The following is a 22,716-nucleotide window of genomic DNA, read 5'->3' as shown; positions in this document are numbered from 1 at the left end:
GAAACAGTTGGTGATGTAATGAAAAGCTGACTTTAATTACATGTGTTTATGTATGTATGGTAGCACACCGTTTAACCTTTTCTCATATACACTACAATTATTTAATTCTCCTTAAATCTCTGCAGACTGCATGTATGCAAGTTGGATCTAAGTCTTACATTGACTTTAACAGGAAAAATTAATAACATTACTAAATATTAATAAAATCACTTTGTTTTGATTGTACTGCAACGCTACATTAGTGGGCCTTAAAATTGCGACGCTATATCACACGGATAATGTTCTTAACTTTCTTTTACTCGCGTAAAAAAAATCACACGGTTTAAAAGACCACGTTTTCTATTAGACATGTGACGTAGTAAACTTTTTTTCGGGCGAGGACGATAGGACACGGATTTGACACTGATATTTCAGCAAGCGAAAACGTATTTTAGGCAAAATAATACTGTAAGAACGATTAAAGTTTAATAAATACATTTAAGTGTAATCGATGACAAAATGAACTTTAAAGCATCGGGTAAAACATCCAAGATTCAAAATTCACGAGACTTTTGCTTCCACCGCATCATATCAGAATAACTGATCTAGCAGATCGACTTAATTGCCGAATACAGCGCTTAGGCAGCAAACTAGTAGACCGTGTATCCTTGTAATTGCAGTACAATATAAAAGGATATCCCTTCGGAATTTGACAACGCGTGCCTTAAACTAAACTACATTACCCAGAATGCCGCCCGAACGTCGTTTCAGGACATCCGGTGAAGAGGAGACGGCGGAGATAAGCAAGAAAGGTCTTCTCATAGCGAATACATAATTACCAAATTTTATGCTAATTTGATATATAGGTTACGGCATATAGTTGTTTTATACTTCTTGAACTAACTGTCACCAGAGAAGTACAATGGTAAGTGTCTTTTTTTGGTATTTTCGTTAAGGCTAAAGCTGACTAGCTAGGTAGCTAAATGAATGGAGGGAAGGCCGACGCGCAGCGCGTGACACTAATGAAATGTAGCTACTTAATTTTACGTTGTATAAGGTGCAGATATGCTTAACTAGCCAGTGAATAATTTGTACTGAAAGTATAAATCGTTATTGACTAGACAACGTTAGTAAAATGACACTGAGAAATTGGGACTCAGGGTGCGGTTCGTCTTCTGTCACTTACGCTTTAAATGCATTGATGTTTTGTAATTTAGCTAAATCGAAATAATCTAATTTTCCAGAATACAACATTTGAGTTAAGACTAAAGATGTGGGAACACTCCGCCGGGTTATAGGTTATTCCCGTTCTGTGTTTTGTCGCTTAACTTCGTTATCTGCAGCAACATTTGCTTATCAAGGATCGGGCATATGGTTAATTATTATCGGCTTTTTTTCTGAATGTGGGTGGTCGTGCAGTAGAGTTTTAACTAGAATTATATGAGGAATTCGGAATTGCATGTTGTGAGGCGACTTTTATCCTTTTGACAGATTTTCCCATACATCCGGCGCGTCTAAACGTAAACATCAACTGACTTTTCGGAAAATAGTCGGCCATTGCACTTTTTCTCAAAGTAGGCCTAATGGATGTTTAACTACATTCTCTCTCCTTCATGATAACTGCCCCATGGCTTCCAGGAAACCTTTGGGATTGGAGACAATGCCAAAAATAATTAAATAACTACACAGATCCAGGATTTTTTTCCCACCCAAAATTACGTACATTGCAAGGCTTTTGTGTGGTAAACGATTTACCTGTCCGTTAGTTTGGTGAAAACAGTACTTCAGCTTCTGAGCATAGGCAGTTATTATGCATTTTGTGAACTAATATCAATTTTTAAAGAATTTTGACATTTTAAGGTATTTTCCCCAAACTTCAACTAGGTAAATGTTAATCTGAAATGATTTCTTACTTTATGTATTCCAGCTGTTGGTGTAGTTTAAGAAAGCGCTTTCTTTTTTGTTAGTTTTATGTAGAGTGTAATCCAGAGGGCCACCAGCATGATCAGGGATCCATCCCACCTCTCCCACACCTTCTTTGCCCCTCTGCCATCTAGTAGAAGGTTCTCGAGCATCAATGCCAGAACAGCGAGGCTTAAAAACAGCTTTTCCCAAAACCAGTTCAACTGCTGAACAGTCTGACTTCTACCAGTCTAAGACTGGATCTCCTGAATTGACTGTGTACCGGAATCATAACCGTAACATAAATTTAAACTGTGCACATTCAGTACTATAACAATAATCTGTTATTGCACATTCTGGCCATTATAGCTCATGCCCATTTGCACACCTTTATATGTAAAATATTTTAAACTTTCCCATTGTATTTATCTGTTGACATCTTCATCCATGCCTCAGCAGACCATGTTTAAAATGTCGTTTATATTCCATTTATCCATTTCCATTTATCACTGTTTTTCTTGCACTATGACCGATGAGACTAATTTCATCTCAGCATATGACCGATGGATCATACAGCTGAAGATGACAATAAAGATACTTTGACGTGAAGGCAATCATAAATTTCAGTGTAGGTGTTTCTACTTTAAAAAAAAAAAAAAAAAAAAACTAGGATTTTAACTGCCATTCTTGATTATCACTTATTAAAGAACCATGGAGAAGCTCGTTCCTTGAGCTGAATGACATATTGTAATCTAATTTTTATGATTGATTAAGGTCATTAGGAAGGAGGTGCCCTTGTTTAGGGTTGGCCAGGAGTTTATTAACTGGTAATTAAGTGATTAAAAAACCGATTACAATGCTGTGTTTTTCTTTTTGGGGGGCAGGGATTCTCCCCCCAAGTTGAAGCCACCTCTGATGTCAGAAATTAAGCAATTTAGCAGTTAGATTTAATTCTCAAACAAAACCACCTTGTTTGTTCTCCATCTGCTTTTGATTCATGACCTGCTTGAGAGAACAGATGGCTTTTCATTGCTGCAATCTGTATTAATGTACAGTATACTGACCCCTCCATCTCTTCCGCTCTCCCTCTTCCCCTCCCTCTCCCACCCCTTTCTGTAGATCCGCTTCATTCTGATCCAGAACCGTGCAGGCAAGACCAGACTGGCCAAGTGGTACATGCAGTTTGACGACGACGAGAAGCAGAAGCTCATCGAGGAGGTTCACGCTGTGGTCACGGTCCGTGACGCCAAGCACACCAACTTCGTGGAGGTACTGTGCCTGTGTAGCTGTTTTGTGTGAGAATGTGGCCGTGGAGTGCATCTGTGATAAAATGGAAAGTTAGATGTGCCCATTGTTTACACATTGCCAGTTTGAAATCAGAAATTGTTCACTGCTTAAGTGACTCCTAAATAATTCCAAGATATTGAACTGTGACCTTTGGAATCGGTTCACTCATGCCAATCAGGTCCTCATTCAGTAGAAAGTACTTGGTTTACCCAAGCACTCTGTAGGAATGTGGGAAAAATGGTTCCTTGGAAAATGTGCCATGGCAGCAAGAAACTTTCTCTAATCCATATTCTGATTTCTACTAATATAAGCCACATTACAATATAAACAGTTTATTTCAAGGTTACATAAATACAATAGTCTGTGGTAATGTTGGGCCAATTGTCCCCAGCATGATTCTCAGAATAAAATGGTGATATTTCTGTCACTCCACCCAATCCTCTGTCAGGGCACATTTTTGATCACTCTTCAGTGTACACTTTTCAGCATTCATCAGATATCGATGAATACTCAACATTTTCGCTGTACTACAAAGATCGTTTTTTAAAACAAAAAAACATGACTGTTAAGAGCATAAGGTTTGGAGTGCAGAATGACCGGTGGTGCTGTCTAATGACTCTGTGACCCCTTATTTTTGTTGTTTTATAGAATCTCACAAAGGTTTATTGCTCTTTTACCCTTACATTCTAAGACCCCTTAAGTTCCTCAAGCACATATCCAGCTATATAAATGTGAGATAAGGTTTTCTTTTTATCTTTTTCACACTGCTTTTCTCGGTGAGAGTCATGGTGGCAGCATACCAAGCAGGTAAGACCAGACCTCGCTCACACGGTCTCAGGTTCCCCAGACACTCTTAAGCCAGGTAGGATATATCATTTGTTCAGCATGTCCTGGGTCTGCTCTGAGGCATCTGCCCAGTGGGATGCCCCCGGAACAGCTTACCTGTCAGCCAAACTGGTGCCATCCTTCCCAGTCTGAATCACCACAGTTGGCTTCTCTTGAACCAAAGGAGCAGTGGCTCTTTTATGAGGTCCTTCAATGTCTCCTGACTCCTCACACTGTCAATGAAAGGGAACCTGCAACCCTGTGGATAAAGTAGTACTTGGGTCCTTGTTTGTTCAGTCATTAAACACAAATCAAAAGAATGGGTGATGAAACAGTGACCAAACTGGTTTGCTTCTCGATCTCACGTTCCCTCTTACCATCACTTAACAAGATCTCGGGATAATTAAATTTCTACACTAAGGGAATACTCTTCCTGTTCACATGAAAGGAGCCATCTACTCTTGTCCAAAAGAATGCCTTGATCTTCAAGCAGAAGGCATGTTAGTTCTAACTCTCTACACCGGATACCTTTTCAGGCACAGGTACGCCTGATATCCTGTTCATGAAAATCACAAACTGCAGCGGAGATGAGTTGTACCCTTGCCGGAGGCCAGTACCCTTTATAAATTACTTCACTTTTGTGCCAAGTATGCAGACACAACTCCTGCTACATTCATACAGGGGCCAAATACAGGCAGTAGCAGTCCCAGTATCACATGATCCTGCAGAGGTTCCCATAGTATGTACCCGGGCATGTGGAACACACCTAGTCCCCCTGTTTAAAACTGAGGATGCCCACCCTGGTTTGCCAGATCAGAGATTCTTTACCCGCTTTCAGTGCAAAATTGAAGAGGTGTTTCAGTCACGTCACCTCAAAATCTGGTGCTTTCAACCTCTTAGGATGGGTTCTTATATACTCCTGCAGCCTTTCCTCCATGGAGGTCCCCAACCACCCAAGCAACTTCCAGCTACCTTTTGGCGAGAATGTATATCCATCCATTGAAGTTTCTCAAAGTGTCTTTTCCACTAATTCACAATATTCCCCAGTAAGTCAGCACTTCCCCACTCCTGCTGAACGCGGCCTGAAAAGGGTCCTTGCCTGTTCCTTCTACGGCTTTGCCGCAACATCTTCGTGGTCACCTGACATGGCCTCTCTGCATGGCCTCTTCAAGCTCCTCATGTACGAGCTTTGGCCTACACAACCGCCTTCCCTGTAGCCTTTCTGGCTTCTCAGGACCGTTCAACTGTCTCTGGAGACGCCCCAAGGAAGTATTGCCCTGACAGCCTCCTCCTTCAGCTTGACTGCTTCCTTCACCATTGGTTTCCAGGGCTTTAGGTAACGGGTGTATTAATCTGACTGGACACTGGCTTTTCAGTGCCGTACAGGTGTTTACACTCACAATTTGATAAGCAGATTTAGTAGTATGCCTAAATTATCAATGAGGTGTATTGTGATGCCCAAAAGTTAGTAATCAGTATAAAATCAGTGTATCCTGTTTATTAAATTCATTTAGCGGAGCACACCACATGCTCCTGTTTTGGTATATTATGGAAGCGGTAAGCACTGAATTGGCGGTGAAGAAAGGGACAGATTAGCAGCCATAACATGATTTAAAGTGGCTTGCACCCGTTATCTGACGCCCTGAGTGTCCACTGGTGGGTCCTAGGGTTACCACCACAACAGATACCATCTGCCTTTTGGCCACAGCTCTTTGAGGCTTCTGAAATTTTTGGCCTCGAACATGGTCTATTCCAGGGGTCTCCAACTCCGGTCCTGGAGAGCTACCGTCCAGTAGGTTTTCTCTCATACCCAGCTTCTGATGAGCCACACCTGTTCTCAGATAAATACCAGGAACAGGTGTGGCTCATCAGAAGCGAAGTGGGACAGAAAACCTACTGGATAGTAGCTCTCCAGGACCGGAGTTGGAGACCCCTAGTCTATTCAGTGTCGCCTTCCACACTCGGCACATGGGAGAAGTTTTGCTAGAGTTGTGTGCTAAATTTATCCCAGCGCGGGGGCTTCGGTCAGACATCCCCAGCAAACCCCGATTGCTCATTTAGGCCGTCCTGGTCCATCTGCCCTCCCCAGGCATTGAATCCAGATCGCTGCCGAGTGCTGATCGGTTCATAATTCTGCCCTTTCAAGCACCTCTGCTCTGCTCAGACTGCATACTGAAACTGCACTTAGATACATACACACAAACTGAGTGCCCCCCAGAACTTGCAGTCTGATAGGTGACCCTCTTGTCCACTGGGAAAAACACCAGTTACACAGCCCTTAGCCTGGAACTTGTTTCCTCATACCCACCAAGTCTTTCCCCGTGGGGAGCTTCAGAGCAGGAGATGCAACAGTGGGTCCTGGTAAGCTTATTCCATGCAGGGTACTCTGCTTAATTTCAGGAGGGTCTTTGTTTTTGATCTTTAGTCTGGGTTCTCCTCACATACCTGTTCAACAAATGAAGCCCTAGGAGGAGATCAAGCTCTGGACAGATTGCTAAACCATGCAAAGCTCTCTACCACACCAAGGTCATGATCCTCAGAGCGGTCAATATGGTATAAACAAATTCCTTAAAATATTATCTATATGTACAGTCTGGTGCTGCTATTCTAAGTAGAATATTGCAATTTGGCTTTGAGCATGAAGACTGCTGACATACAGAAACTAGACAGCTAGACAGACCGCCTCACTAGTAAAGCCGTCAACCACCATGCCTTCTACCATCTGCGTTGACCTCATGTGATGCTTGATGAAGACTGTCTGGAATGCAATAATTCATTGAAATCCCAGTTGCTTAGCCATGCAAAAGTGTTGTTTTTTTCTGTCACTTGTGCACATGTCCTTATTTTCTCTCTCTCTCTCACACATTCTACAGTTCAGAAACTTCAAGATCATCTACAGGCGCTATGCCGGCTTGTACTTCTGTATTTGCGTGGATGTGACAGACAACAACCTGGCGTACCTGGAAGGCATTCACAACTTTGTAGAGGTAACAGACACGCTCATACACAAGCACACTTGTCCCCAGCATCCTTCTGTTTTTGTATAGATAATATTGTTTCAGTAGCAATGTTTGCTCTGGTCCAAAATTCATTGTGCCAAATCCAAATTTGCCTTTTGCTTTTAGAGATGAGTCGAGAGGTTTAAAAGGCCACCAGCCACTTGAATCAGTCCTCCTGTAACCATTATCGGTGAACATGAATGCAGCTCATTCCTGAAGCACCAAGGACAAGGTTTATAGCAACATGCAATTTGGCAAATTTGGCCCAAAAGTATCCCAAAGCATGAACACTGACGTTTTTGACGTCAAACCTCAGCTGACATTCGACTGATGTGACCAGTTAAAAGGAGCACGGCGTTTCAGTAGGGTGCTGTGGCATTCGCGTTAAGCTCCCACTGTGCGAGAGGACAGCAGGAGGAATGCAGAGTGAAGGGGAAACTGCAGGAGTCTAAACTAGAAGGGCGCATGAGTTCAAGAGCTCTGGAACCTGGAATCTCATTACCCTCTCTCCACACTCATACACAAGCACACACACCGTATTCCGATGATTCTGGCGAGTAACGATTCTGCTAACCCAAAACCAGTTTATTTTCCAGTGTAGGAGACTTCTACAACACAGGGCAGACAATTTCGCTCTGCAATATCTTTTAGGGAGTATTTAATGTTGTTTACTGAAGGTTAGGTAAAGGCCAAGGGATTTTCCACTTAGCCACGTTGCAGATACAGGCACATGGGCCGTATGCTCCCCAGTTCGGTTCAAGCTGCGTTTAACGGATTATTCGTGGGTTTATCTCCCACGAACATATGAATGTACAGATGTGGGAATGATTGAGATGGTTACAGGTATCTGCAATGTGCACACACACAGCACAGGAAGCTTTCTGGTATTTATTTTGAAATTTTTGTTTTCAGGTTTTGAACGAGTATTTCCACAATGTGTGTGAATTGGATCTGGTGTTTAACTTCTACAAGGTAGGATATCTCACTGAAATGTATCCAACCTAGTTCTTTATTATTTTTTTTATATATATATATATATATATAAAATTATTTATTTTAAAAACATTCCCTAGTGGTGAGACAGAATGATCATTACGCAAGCAACTCTGTACCGAAGGGAGTTAAAGTAACTGTAGGTGGACACGAATATTTCTTTTGTATTACTTCAGTGGTGCCATGGCAACAAAGAAGCACTGCAGAATTATGAAAATCTGACAATTAAGTTTTAAATATGTTGCAGTAACAGTCAGTAATTAAGAGAGTCGCTATTGATGATTATTAATCACTGCTTCTGGTTTAATTGCTGGAGATATTTTGGAAGCCACCTACACACTAAACCCTAATAAAATGCTGCCGACATTAAAAAAAAAAGAACCTGCAGATTTGTTAGACTCCTGTGAGATATTTAAACACGACAGAAGCTGCCACTGCATTAAACATAAATTAATCTAAGTTGATTGTACTAATCAAACCATGTTTCCCACTAGCTAAATGGTTTGTTCCAGCCAGCTACTGAATATTGTTGCCTCATATGCTTTTAATTAGTTAAATTTTTTATGTATATGGATCGTTTAAAGGACAAATATATGTACGGCCTGTTGCTTTGGAGACTGATACAGCAGTATTTACATACCATTACAGAAATTATCATTAAGCCTTTTGAAAGCATGAAAATTAATAATGTAAAATTAACATATAACGCATTTGAAATTACAATTTTAAATTACTGTGAATTAATATGAATAATCCCTAATGATACCATTTGTGGACATTTTCAGCGGCATTCGCAAATAATCATGCAGTTTTCCTCATTACATGGCTGTGTAATTAGCTATACATTAAATGACCGATTCCCATTAAATGACTATTATTGAGTAGCCAGTGATGTACTATAAAACTGTCATTAGGTTCTTTACCATCCAGAAAGACTTGAATAAATATGTACAAGATGTACTTGTGGTGTACTGACCCCACCCTCACTGCATCTCAGGTGTACACCGTAGTGGATGAGATGTTCCTGGCAGGAGAGATCCGGGAGACGAGCCAGACCAAGGTGCTGAAGCAGCTTCTCATGCTGCAGTCCCTGGAGTAGGCGTTCTGCTCGGACAGCCCCTCCCCCTCCACGGTCCCCAATCAGCTGATAGCCCAGGAAGGCCCCTCCTTAAATCGACACTGAGGGACAGGCCTTGTGACCCGAACCACCCACTTTAGCAGAGTCCGTGTCCTGCCTTCCCAGAACCCAGTTAGATTCAGGAGTTCTTGTGCTTTTTTTTTTTCCTTCTTTTGTGCAGTGTCATGCTATACAGTTGAATGGAGCAGCAGTGTCCCCCCCCCCCCCCCCTCCGAAACACTACTACAGCTAATGAGCACCACATTGGCCAAGAGCTGCCTGCCTACCTGCGTCTCGCTGCCCAATCGTAGGAACGGGTCTGCTGACAGACATGGAAGTTTACAGCATTTACAATTTCAAAGTTTAAATTTAAAGCTTAATGTTACATAAACAATTACCACCCTTAATTCTCCCAGCCAGGTCGATGCTAAATATTTTTACTCGCTGGCTGTGTTGACTGGATGAAGGCTGTGCAGTTTCATGCTATTGCCGGTGTTCATTAGTTTGGTCCAACATAACACCTTCACCCCTCAAAGAAAAGGGGGGGGGGATGCCACTAAGTGGGAAAACCAGTTGCTGGGATGTGCCCTGCTTTATTCCATGGGACACATGCTGTGTTTGTTGTGTAATTCAGACTCAGTGTATCAGCCAATAAGGGACCAGGGATAGACTGGAGGGATGGTGCTGAGGCTGGGCCTTAAAGATCGAACACCAATCACCTGTAGCCATTTTTCTTTCTGTATTGTTTTTTTCTCCCTTTGAGTAATCTATAATCTCACTGCTTGACCTGAGCTTGTATATATCAGGTGAAATCATGGTGGGCTAGATCTGACTCGTACTTCCTTAGCCACACCACCCTGCACAGATGTGAAATAATCAAATACCTGAATAATGAAACTGCAAATGAACGATATATTTATGGCCTGCAACTGAAAAACGTGGCAGTCAATTAAAGTAGCTTAGAATGAGGGATAGAGTGAATCGCCCAGCAGGTGTGCCTGAAACCAGGTCCGGGCAGATTGTAGAATATGTCGGTCGTTAGTGCGACCTGAGCACTTTTGATTAAAAACAAATAAAAAGATCGGTGGCACTTGACTGAGTTACGACGTTTGTGCCGCAGCTCTCCAAGCCGTCCGTGGCTGTCGGGCTCAAGGCCGGTGCTGTAGGGGATCTGTGCTTGGAACCATGAGACAGACATCGCCGGTCCACTGGGTTTGACCTTATGCTTGGCCAGGTCTGTTAGTAGCGTGTTGAAGGATGCTGCCTCGACTGCCACCGGTTGGCGAAGATCAACAGCATGTCTTCACCAATTCTGGTCGCTCCATATAATTGCTCATCCCTTCTGCCAGCACACTTTAATAAACCACTAATCAGTCCCCTGATTAGTTTACTGAAGCATGCTTGGTGGTGAACCAGAAGTCGATGGCTAGGGGCCTGTTCAGGAATGGGTCGGAACAGGCTGGTCTGGACTTCAGCCAAATGACAAAAAAAAAAATCACCTTTTCTGCCCGCTATGGTGAAGAGGACCAAACTGTTTCGCCATACTGTCTGTTTAGGTGCAGCCAGCTACACACAGCAAGTTTTCCATGTTGCTTTTAGTATTATTTTTTTTTTGGTATTGAATGGGTCATGTACATGTAATGTTACACATGGCTAGTGATTCCCAGTACTACTCGTTTCCCCACCACCAGCGAGTGTGAGTGTTGCAAGGTGCTATTGTCATTATCCTGTTGCTGAAGTCTAATGCTATTCTCTTCTGTTGAACATGTATATATACAGTAAAAGTAAATGTAAAAGAATTTGCCTTAAGTATGCCGTTTGATTCAAGTAGCGATGTATGTTGTCTGAATTAATGGTATGAACAAAAACATTTATCCACCATTTCTAAGCATCGAATAACACTAACACAATATCAACAACAAAGTCAGCATAAAACATTGACGTGAGACATTTTGTAATCATGAATTTGATTTATTCTCGGTCTTGTTACAGTGGATTGCCAAGGAAAGTGGAAATTTCATTTTCCAAAATGTTATTAATGAAGTGCCTGGCAGATGATGACAGAGGTTACACAAGACAGCAGGTTTAATCGCCAGTGTGTGGGATGTCAGTTTGTTCTCAAAACCACTCAGCTGGGTAGAGTAGTGCCTGGTTCAGGGTATTGGTTTGTTTTTTAATCAAGTCTGCTGTTTCTAAATACCCGTCCCGTGGTCAGACATTATCAATGGCACATACTAATTATAACTAACCATTTTCTGTCATGAGCAACATACACCGTTAATAGACATCAGTAACAAAGAAAATATGTATTGCACCTATTGTTCTGTTGTATAAATCTGCCATCTAGTGGTCATGATAGATTTGCTCACAGTGAAATTTTGGGACTGTGAGAGATGAGTGAATCCACTTATCTATCCTGATCCACCGCTTATTCTCCCAATCCGTGGCAATGGACAAACATCCATAAAGGCGGATTACCGCAAATACCCACATAAAACGATCAGCCTTCCTTCATGATCGCTCTTCCCCTTTTCTGCGCCAGTTCCACAAGGCTCCTAGCGTAAAGGCCATCCCCAACGGCGCGTCCGGGAGATCCGGCGTCTTTCCTGATTGGACGAATCGGTATGGGAATGGGCTGGCGCTGGGTCTCCCACTGCGCGATGCTACGACAAAATCCTTAACCAAAGGGCATTCACAACCCTGCGGATCTCCTCAACGAGGCGAAGGGAAGGGCATGCTCACACGGACAGACGGGACATTGAGAGCGGACGAAGCACGCACATCTTCACGCCGTCAGAACTGAAGATCACGGCGAACGGTGAAGGAGCAAACGCAAAAACGTACAGCTCACACGAACAACCCCGAATGGAAATTACTTCCGTATACCAGCAAACACACAGATGAAACTGTACCAACATAAATATAAATAATCATTACCCAAAAGTGGTAATAAGACAAACATAAAAGCATTTTAGTTATAACCTGCAATCTTTAAAATTCACAAGCAACCCACAAAAACACTTTATATACATTATAGATGATTCTGATATATAGCAGTGATAAGATTACACTGGTTACTAAGTAACAATAGAGCATTTATCTGCAGGGTAAAGTGGGTAACTTCTGTCAAACAACAGACCAGGGAATTGGGGGGTGGGGTCCTATTTGAACCCAATACCACACGCACTTCAGTGGACGGATATGCATACGCTTTCTGCTACTGTGTGTCAGGTTTACAATCCACACAGTCTAATCCAGTTATTCCACAACCAACCACACTGTGCACACAGAGTAATGGCAAATTGCAAAAATGTCCTCTGGAGCAGAGCAATAAGATTCAGCAAAGTGCTGGTTAGAAGGTGTTTTCAATGTGTCTGCAGTAACACAGAACAAAACTCTTCTGGAATGTTCCAAGTCCACTGGCTCTTATAATTATACGTTTACTCTTTTTCAAATCCAATTTGGGATATTATTAGCTGCTTTACAAATTCTTAAAACAATAATACTACTGCACAAAAAGAGCTGGGGGAAAAAGAAATATTCTTTATAAATAATGCTACACAGTCACAGTATTAAGACACAGTTGCACAGTAATTTTATTTCCCAGTTAACTGGTTCACCAAATCTTCACAAACACTTAGACCTCCAGTATAACCATTTCACCTTGAAATGGGGTGGAGAATGCAAGAACTGGGAGTGTTATCTTAAGTGAAACATGGCTGAATCTTACCACCTTAATACCAAGGAATTCTCAGTTTCACCAGTTCACAGGAATTATTTAAAAGCGTAAGCACGTTCATTCAGTCAGACGTATTTTACACTTTATATATATATATATATATATATATATATATATATATAATTAACCTTTTTTTTTTGCATATACCCCTAATATATGTTATATTCCAGGCAAAAAAATTTAAAACGCCTTTAAACCAAAGACCATAATTAGACAGGAGAAAGACTTGTTTTCCTACAAACAATGCAGCCGTGAATGTAAAACTCGCAGTAGTACACCCCTCAAATAACAGCAGGACAACGAAAATTACTATGGTGTGGGGGTGGTGAGGGGTGGATGCAGCCAGTAAATTTCCTTTTGTCACGTTAAGGTGTGTATAGAAAAAAAAGAGCAAAATCGCCAATTAATGACAAACTAAACTTGAGTGGAGCCATTCAAGTAAACAAATACTGTAGGAGTAAAGCCACAAGGAGGAGGGCCAATGACTGGGGAGGGGGGGGAGAGATATTACCAAGCCCAGCTGATGTGAATCAGCCCCTGCAGCCCAATCAGTGACGGGAATAAATCACGACCAATCAACAGGCTCCTTTTTGGTAGACTGCAGCACAGTAACACAATGACAACATTACATACGCGCCAAATAACTATGTACAAGCAGTCACACTCTCCCTTTTTTAAAAACTGAATAAATTCGCCATACCTTGTGCTTTTAGTAGACTGCCCTACGGTACGGTAATATCTATACAATATTGATCAATCTGGGTGAAAATCAAAGGCCACAGAACTGGAAAATGTTATTTCTTTGCAAAAAAAAATATAGTAAAGAAAATACAGCAGTTACCCAACTGACCAACTTGAGGGGGAAAAAACAATTTAAAAATTCCATTTCTGCTCATGAAACATTCTGCGACATCTGCCATCAACCAGCGTCCTGCGAGTGCCCAGGGACACAGAACTGACACGAGACCACCCACCAGCGTCGGTGTGTATCTCCTAACCCTAACCCACCAGCGTCGGTGTGTATCTCCTAAGATTAACCTGTCTTTTGTACCACAGCTCTGCAAAGGGTGACAGCCACTACAAGTGGAGCCGTATGGTGAGAAAACATCACAGAAGATTTTAGGACTAGAAGCCCCAAATGCTATTGCACCCCCCCCCCCCATCTTAAAAAGGTCTGAAATAAAAATGAGAGCCGGTTTGGAGTGACTGGCATATACATAAATATATATTTTAAACACACGCTAGTCGACAACTCGTTTAGAGATGGTAAGAGTGGCCTTGGAACAAGGAACATGAATGATCGGTAGACCACCCCCCCCCCCACCCCCCACAGGAATCCTTACCCTCCTCAAACCGGCCGCCACCAATTGCGTGTGAAAATCAGAAATCGCTGCGTATGGTCCTGGAAGGAGTCGAAACACCCATCACGTGAGGGGCCCGGGGCCCGGGGCCCATGAGAGGTATGGTGTCGAACCAGAAATCACCACCTGCCCGGCCCCCATGGGATCTGTAAGGGTGGGTGTCAGGTGGGGTGGAGGGGGTCAGGGGAGGATCATGTGCTTCCAAAAGTCTGGGGTCAGGTGCAGGATCTTCGATGGGGCGGGGGTGTGTGTTGGGGGGGGGAGGAGGGGTGTCAAAGAGCATGGTGGGGAGTCCTGCACACCGAGCCACAACCAGGAGCTGGAAGACAGACAGAGGGTGGGGCAGGATTAGTGCACCGTGCCACCGACCAAGGCCCCCCACCCCCCCATTCCCTCAGTGCATTACTGTGCATTCCTGCGTCATTCCTCGGCAAAAACACAAATATAGCGGTAAACACGATTTTTAGCATTTGAAAAGGCACCGGCTTATATAACAGCAAATGGCCGTACAAACGTTCATAAAGTTCTTTTGTTTTAAATTAAAATTATTTAAATGACCAAGTGAGGTGTCTACCGCATGCTGCTTAAGGTCTATTTTGCCGATCTACATCATTTATCATAATGTGTAATTAAATATCCAATTAAATGCCCTCATTCTCCTATGATCTGTTAGTGAGAAATTCACAGCAGCGTTTTAAGTCTGATTCTTTTCCCTTCATTATTCATCGTGCTTTTCAATTAATTATATAATTTAATGAATTTGTAGCGTGGCAACATTATGACATTTCACAATTGCTGCTATTTTAGCCTGCAAGGGATGGAAACTCCAGGCTGTAGCAGCCAGATTTAAAATCGCCACACTTGTGTTCATTTACATAATCATTCTATAGAAACTGCAGCCCTCGAAAACTCATGTGACACATTAACTTTAAGCCAGAAATACAGCTCTTAAAATGAAAATATAAAATTATACGTCATATGTCAAAATATTAACAGACATCGGCATTGCCGATTATAAGTGCGAGAGAGAGCATGGTGCTGCAGTGGACAAAACCAACCTGGAGGGGGCGCCCTGAGCATCTGGGAGTAGGGGGCCAGGCCCTAGCAGTTACACTGCTGCTTGGTCGGTGCCGTGGTGCCTCTGGGCTGGCGGAGTTGCCTTAGTGAGGCGTCACCGTACTGGATCCCCGAACCCATCCGTTCTGGGTCGAGCTCACCTACGTTAGAAGGACATTCACATATTTAAATAGCCTGAATTAAATTCGTATTATTCGCAAAGCATTATGTATTTGCATACTCAAATATACACATTATAATTTATTGTATAAATACAAAGTTCAGTGTACTATCATTTATACCAGGCTGTGGAAAATACTATTTTCTTATTGGTCCGGAGATGTCACATGAGTGTCGTAATTATTTTCGCGTACATGTAGTTCCGGCAGCTTACTAACAGTTCTATATTAGTGTGCGCTAATTTCATTAGTGGTACATATTTATGCCTTTTAAGCATGCTAATATAAAAACCCTTGTGATTTTTACACATAAATAAGGAGTCATTCTTTTCAGCATAATTTTCCGTGATTTTCAAAATGCCGGCGCCTGCCTGTTGATGGTTTCTACGGCAACTTAATGGACTTTCCGCTTCCAGCGAGAAGCCTGAGCAGATGATCTACCCTTATAGGGACTATATTTTTAACAGCAAATTGGAACATTATAAGGGCGGCACGGCAGTGCAGTGGTTAGCAGGTCCTGGGTTCGATCCCTGGGTCACCCAGGGTGCCTGTCTGTGTGGAGTTTGCATGTTCTCCCCGTGCATGTTTGGGTTTCCTCCCACAGTCCAAAGACATGCAGCTTAGGTCAACTGGCTACTCTAAATTGCCCATAGGTGTGGCTGTTTGTCTGTGTTGGCCCTGTGGTGGATTGGCGACCTCTCACCCAAAGATGCTGGGATTGGCTCCAGCTTCCCCGCGACCCAGATGTATTAAGCGGTATAGATGGATGGATGGATGGATCGAACATTATTAAATGCTAATTGAAATAATATTCCTTGGAAAAATTTACCGTGATTAATTTATTGTATTATTATTTTTTGTTCATTAGTCGTGGTATTAGCGAGATAAACCACAACGAGGATTGCGCTAATACGAAAGTAATCAGCTCCAGCTCATCACTACACGTAGTTGTATTTTTGTACAACCGCACACCTCGTCATGATTTATCCGTTATTTATCTAACCCAAAGTTACTTATTGCAGCCTGTATCTGGATGATGTAGTTTATTGATTACTGGTCAGAAATTTACCCACTACATGACCTGCACAGTGAACCTTACCTAAACGAGATTAGACCCAAACAAAGGATTTTTTTAGTAGTGTGAAAAGGCAAAAAATGACCCCATTTTACAGGCATGAGTGAAAGCGGCTTAAGACATTCTCGCCTTGGTGCCCCGCAAAGCTCTACTATTAACACCAGCTATTTCAGCTCCAGAAAGATATTTACCAAATATCAGTCTGAACCTCTACAAAACCAAGCTGGTCATGGCCACAAGTAAATAGACTGCGCAGAGGGTACACACCTGACTCGATCTTGTTGAGGATGGTGCGGGCACACTTGAGGAAGGCCTCCTCCACGTTCTCGCCCGTCAGCGCGCTGGTCTCCAGGAACATCAGCTCTGTGCGGCGGCGGCAATAAGAGAGGGCCGAGAAGCGCGTCAAAAGAAAGGTTTATGCGACTGGGGGTTAGCCATCGACTAAAATGACCCTGATAACGGGGGGCGGGACTAAATGGAAGGGGGTCACGTTAAAATGCCGGGAACAGCAAGGGCTGGAGGGAAGAGTCAATATTCAGAGAGCAGAGGCGACTCATAGGCTAATCTCCCGGGGGGAGGGGCTAGGCTTGCCCCACTGAGCATTTTGTGTAAAATTAAATAAAGAAATAAAAATTAACAAAAATTGTAAAATAAATAATTCATTGTACATGTATTTAGTATAACACATTCATATGGCTAACACAAATCACATTTTTAAACATCACTTAAATATAAATATAAATACATTTTATTGAATTAAGAAACTTAATATGTTAATTTCCATCTGACCAGTAGGGGGTGCAATTGGACCCTCTGCAGCCCTGGTAAAATCACCTACGGTTGAGGGGCAGTACTGAGTACAAAGGTCAGAGGTCAGAGAGCAGTAAGCCAGTGAGTCTGCGTTAGCGCCCTAGCACCCCACAGCCAAAGGATAATGTGGGGAGGGAGTGGGAGGGGGCGCTGGGTGCTTACCATTCTCCTGGGCAAAGCGTGAGGCCTCCAAGAAGGTCACCTCCCGGTCGGCATCCAGGTCCTTCTTGTTCCCACACAGGATGATGACGATGTTAGGGCTGGCCAGCGTCCTGGCGTCCGTCAGCCAATTGGTCAGAGCGTTGTATGTCTCTCGGCTGATAGGCCAGCGCCATGGAGACAGCAGGACAGATAGATACAAAGCCTCAACAGAGTACCACCTAATCGACTTCAGGCTGTTGATTAAACCCCGTCGGCAGGGGACACTTTATTAAGGCCCTGTCAGATTGCATTACAGCCTTCATGCCATTCGACTACCATGACGGTGCCCCGGTAACTGCCTAAAGGACTTGGACTTTATTAAACGAAACACCGCCTTCATCGCTTCACTTCAGCCTTTGTGGCAGAGAGCATCCCGTCCAAGTCGCGCACCTTCGCCGGATCTGCTATCGAGATTTCTGAAGTGAGGAGGGAGATGCCGGCTTCCATCTCGCCCGTTCAGTAACATTAGTCTTGCTCCAACGGGCCTGTTTTTCGAAACGTGCCGCTGGGCTTTTCTGAAAACTATTCAAAATGTGTTTTTCTTGTTACCTTGTGATGTCATAGACCAGGAGAGCTCCGGCTGCCCCTCGATAGTAGCTGCGAGTCACTGACCTACGACAAACAGAAGCGATACAGCTTTTGTCTCTTGATAGTGCCGCTTATTTGAAACAAACCCTTTCCAGTCACAATACTCCCAATTTATCTGAATGTACTTGCAGAGTTTGCAAATATCACTCCTTGATTTGTACCCAGAAGGCTCCAAACAGCTTTGCAACTCATTTGGGTCTCGCCCTACTAGCCAAAACGGAACCCCCGTACCTAAAGCGCTCTTGGCCGGCCGTGTCCCAGATCTGAAGCTTCACTGTCTTGCCGCCGACGTTGACAACCCGTGAGCCAAACTCCACTCCGATCGTGTGGTTCGAGTCCTGTTTGACTGGGGTGGGGTCAACAGCAGAGAGCTGGACTGTTACACCGATATCATGGACAAAGCACCATTCTTACAGGAACAAGAACCATACACTGCTTCCATACGGGCACACAGGTACGCTCTCCCTGCCAGCCTTAATGCTACGATGAACATGTATCAAGAGGAAGGATCAGAGGGGATCAGAAAAGAGATCTGAAACTATAGCCAATTATCCACCTTCCCCTACAACACAATAGAGTGCGTTAAACAGCCCAGAGTTACCAAAAAGCAGAACTATGGAGCTTCCAACGATTCCACGCATAAAAAGCCCTGCATGTGAATCTAGGAAATGAGGCGAGAGGCTCATGAACATGCTGCTGCCCCCAAACATACAAGTGCAAGCAGAAGCCAACTCGACGTACACTTGCTCTCAATGAACTGGTGCAGGAGGCAGGACTTCCCTGTCCCCGCGCTGCCGATCACCAGGAACTTGAAGAGAAAGTCTGCAATGAGAGGAAAAACAAAAACAAAACACATGAATTCAGCACCAGGTCAATTTCAGAGCTGCCTCTTATTATTCCTTCACTTAGGATTTTATTTGAAGCTACTCACCATTTTTACAGAAGGATATTTTATAAAGCACCTTTACTTAGTCCTATGTAAGTTGGTCTGCAAGCTCACCTACTTAACCATCCCCGTAATCAGTTTAGCCTTAATTATCACTTAACTAAGCTTTCCGGTTATTCCCGCCATTGTGAATTTGCATGCTATCATTGTGGCCTTTACATTCTCTGTGCAGGAAAACATTTCTCTGTACATTTAGCCCTATACTCATGCTTACAATGGGCTTTAGATCCACTGACCACAAGACTACAGACGCCAAATATAAACAAACAAATAAACAGGGTATTTCTGTTATTGAAGCCAGCTGACCGCCGTGTGTGTGCCAAGGATAGAATAAATGCTATTTCACTGCTGAACTTGGGCAACAGTACTTATATAAATAGTGTCTGCATTTAATTACTAACTGGACCAATAAGGCCATGGGAAATGGTGGATAAAAGCCCGTGTGCACATCCTGCAACTTCCCAAGGAGTTTGGAAGCATTTCTCCAGGTCTTCCAGCCTCCCATGCATTTGGTCCACAGGACAGTTTGAGTGACCCGTGGCTCAAAGGCAGGTTCTGCATCCTGAGGCATCAGAAGACCTTCACTAGCAACCCCTTGCCGCTCGAATCAGAAATACACACCCTGAGCCCGGGGGAGGATTCACTCACATCCACGTGAGCGTGCCGACCATCAGACTCAATGCATTAAGTAGAGCTGGGAGCCAAACGCAGACACGAATCAGTCGGCCAGTTAACGAAATTAGCCCATAGAATGCAGAAAACATATATGCGATAACTGACTAAAATCAAAGCCACGTCCAGCCCAACATTATCCTGTAATTGAAAAGAAAAGTATTATGTCTGAATAAAAAAGTAGAGGATTCCCGTATTATACAGAATAATTATGCAGGTTGCTGCAGAGATGAAGATAATCAATGCTACAGAGGTCTTGCACTTACTGTTTTCATTGCTTTTTGAATGTTTTTAAGTATTCTATACTACACAATCAGCGACTATTGCAAAACACTAGGATCGAAGACATGTTGACACTGGTGCTCTTAACAGTAATCTGGAGTAAATACTTAATGATGAATACACGACTATAAAAATACATTATTTAGAGTACTAAATGCCTGCGTAGATGACGTGATCTTGAGTTCAAGCAGGCCAGCACCCACTGCCCCTGACATCTCCGCCTGATTTCTGCGGGGGCAGCTAAAAGTCTGAATCCCTGACAAAAGGAAAATGGGAAAACACCCCCCCCCCCCCACCAAAAAAAAAGATAAAGTAACTTAATAAAGTAAAAGTAAAGAACAGGGCCGAATTATTGGTCTCTGAACTCGTCAGCCTGTAAGTTACTGCAGGTAAGAGACAATTGAATTAGAGGAAGACAGCAAACAAATAATAAGAGAACAAAATACAGATCAGTTTGGACAGAACCAAAGTTCAATGGATATGATCAATTCATGTTAAAGCAATATGAGGAAGAGCAGGAGATGAGTATCTTTTACATCTGAAAGTGAGTCTGGGCAGGGATATTGCAGAACTATTAGTCAAGCTAAAGTTTAACTGTCCTCTTGCCTGCCACCTATTCCTGCTGTCTAAAAAATTCTAGCCCCATGACTGACGCGAGTCCCCACTGCACACAGACTATTTAAAATGTGACAAGCAATAAAACACGCATGTCATTTAATCACTTATTTTTTTGACACCAAGAAGTACCCTGTCTTTAGATCTCTGGCCTTTGAGATAATCGGGAAAGTCAGGAGGACCTTGTTTTAAGTACAGCTCAATCATACATTACTCTGTCTAATTAATTTGGCCTATCCCAATATGTGGGCACTTATCTGCAAAAGCTTACCAGTGGCTTACTGGTGTAACTTTCACCCAGGCTGACTGAATTCCATAAAGATGAAAGAAGCAGAACCAAAATCGATGGAGACAATAGCGGGGTCTCTCGCTGGCATTAATGCAAAACCATTAGCATGAGGAAGTAGCCTCTTTACTAACAATACGTGCAGCCTCTATTACATTCCATGTAAGGGATAGCTGAAGTGCCTTCTGCTGGATACAAGGCGTCATCGATATCCTTGCAGTTACACTTTTCTTCGGTTTTCATTTCAGGGAAGATACTTGAAGATACCAGAGAAGGTACCAGACTATAACATAAAGACCCCCCCCCCCCAAAATAAAGCACGTGGGTCTTTCCTAGGATTAACAAAGTCGGCACGTGAGCAGGAGGTACTCATCATGTTACAGACTGCATTACAAATAGACGGCTCGAAATAGGATCATTTGTAAATATTTTTTTAAGCTGCAGCGCCTGCTACAAATACGGGGGACTCCATTTAGTAAAATCGAGCAACATTACAGAAATAGTGTAGCAGTCCATCTGGATAACGTCGGCCGTCAAAATGGTTAATATCCGAAGGCGTAAGCAGAGGTTTATCCACGATCCGCCACTGTCTGGTTAGTTTTCCCCACTCAGACACGGTGTTGATACAGGTTCATCCTAATATAAGTCATTCAACCTGTTCACATTCCTACACACAGCGCTGCTCCTGTCAACTAATGCGGTGCTGACCGGACGGCAGAGGTCGTTTGATTTAAATTGTTCACTTTAAAGACGCCATTTATGAACCCGAGCTATCAGTTCAGACCGATGTCGCGATTCGGTGGCCTACACGACTCACTTAAAAAGTATATTATATGCAACTGCTTTAAATATCACACGATATTGGTATCTTATTGTCATATAAATAAAGACTGGCAGTGGATCGACAGCTGATACTTTAACTAGAAGGTTGACGGGGAGGACCGGAAATAAAAAACACTGATATCGTTATTTGATATTTGTAAAACTATCGATCGCTTAGCGAAGTTCCGGAAATACATGTGTTTCTTAATATTTAGCTAGCTAGCTACCCAGAACCAAGTTCAAATAACTTTGGGTGGCTACATATACCATTTAAAAGAGATTAAGAAAAGGGCATCTTTGCCTCCACTGTCAGAACAGAACGCTAAACTGACATGCAAAGTTGTCGATTCTGGAAATAAAACTACATTCTCGGATGATGAAGTGGTATAATGACATCCTGAGCCGGCTGTTGTTTTTACACTGACATACCGTATGTTTCTGACATGTCGGTCCCCGCTGACAAAACTTCGAATTTAAACCGACAGGATTCTCCGCTTGAAAGGGTGGCAATATGACTAAATAAAACAGGCTGTGATTCTGTATTTTTTTCAGTTAATCTTATAATATAAGAAGCAATGTCTGCCTTTCGATATGGATGGCTATCTTCATAACGCTTCCTACATACGACAGGCACGCATGCGTGATGACGTAATACGCACGGACGCGACGGGTGTACTTTTCCCAACATGTAACTGGAGTGTATCAAACGACAGTCTTCGGTAATAAGATCAGTAATAATGTATTACGTTATATACGTTATAATACTTTGCCAAAATGTTTGAAACTAAGACAAGTAGTCCATACGTCAGTTAAAATCATGCATCATCACGGTATACAATGCATAGTACACTTCAACATATAAATAATGTTATAAACGTGGGAAATTATATAAAGAAATTATATAGCAATGTAAGTTTCCCAGAATGTTGTAGATAAAAATAGATGTTCTGCTATTAAGCAAAGCAAGAGACGACCAAATACA

General features: G+C 42.8%; 2 protein-coding genes across 3 annotated transcripts; one reads left to right on the top strand and one right to left on the bottom strand.

The window, feature by feature from the left end:
- The first annotated feature begins 718 nt into the window (after positions 1-718).
- ap2s1 (adaptor related protein complex 2 subunit sigma 1) lies at positions 719-10,901 on the top strand. Its single transcript, XM_023813722.2, has 5 exons — positions 719-904; positions 3,001-3,150; positions 6,867-6,980; positions 7,905-7,964; positions 8,983-10,901. The coding sequence occupies exons 1-5, from the start codon at positions 902-904 to the stop codon at positions 9,082-9,084; spliced, it is 429 nt and encodes a 142-aa protein (XP_023669490.1). The 5' UTR covers positions 719-901; the 3' UTR covers positions 9,085-10,901.
- Positions 10,902-11,052: 151 nt separating this feature from the next.
- Positions 11,053-22,369, bottom strand: rab4b (RAB4B, member RAS oncogene family). 2 transcript variants are annotated; one of them, XR_011983197.1, is made up of 9 exons: positions 22,164-22,311; positions 18,853-18,933; positions 18,343-18,457; positions 18,073-18,135; positions 17,485-17,639; positions 16,780-16,875; positions 15,261-15,419; positions 13,880-14,521; positions 11,053-13,834 (listed from the first exon to the last, which is right to left on the bottom strand). XR_011983197.1 is itself a non-coding variant. In XM_023813723.2 (8 exons), the coding sequence occupies exons 1-7, from the start codon at positions 22,177-22,179 to the stop codon at positions 15,304-15,306; spliced, it is 642 nt and encodes a 213-aa protein (XP_023669491.1). In that variant the 5' UTR covers positions 22,180-22,369; the 3' UTR covers positions 11,053-14,521; positions 15,261-15,303. The 2 variants fall into 2 exon arrangements, 1 of the variants encoding a protein (XP_023669491.1); XM_023813723.2 differs by having other exon boundaries at positions 11,053-14,521; positions 22,164-22,369.
- Positions 22,370-22,716: the final 347 nt, after the last annotated feature.

The sequence above is a fragment of the Paramormyrops kingsleyae genome, chromosome 17 (genome assembly GCF_048594095.1).
Source record: "Paramormyrops kingsleyae isolate MSU_618 chromosome 17, PKINGS_0.4, whole genome shotgun sequence".
NCBI lineage: Eukaryota > Metazoa > Chordata > Actinopteri > Osteoglossiformes > Mormyridae > Paramormyrops > Paramormyrops kingsleyae.
The sequence above is the reverse complement of the archived record's forward strand: the minus strand, read 5'-3'. Positions and strand labels throughout refer to the sequence as shown.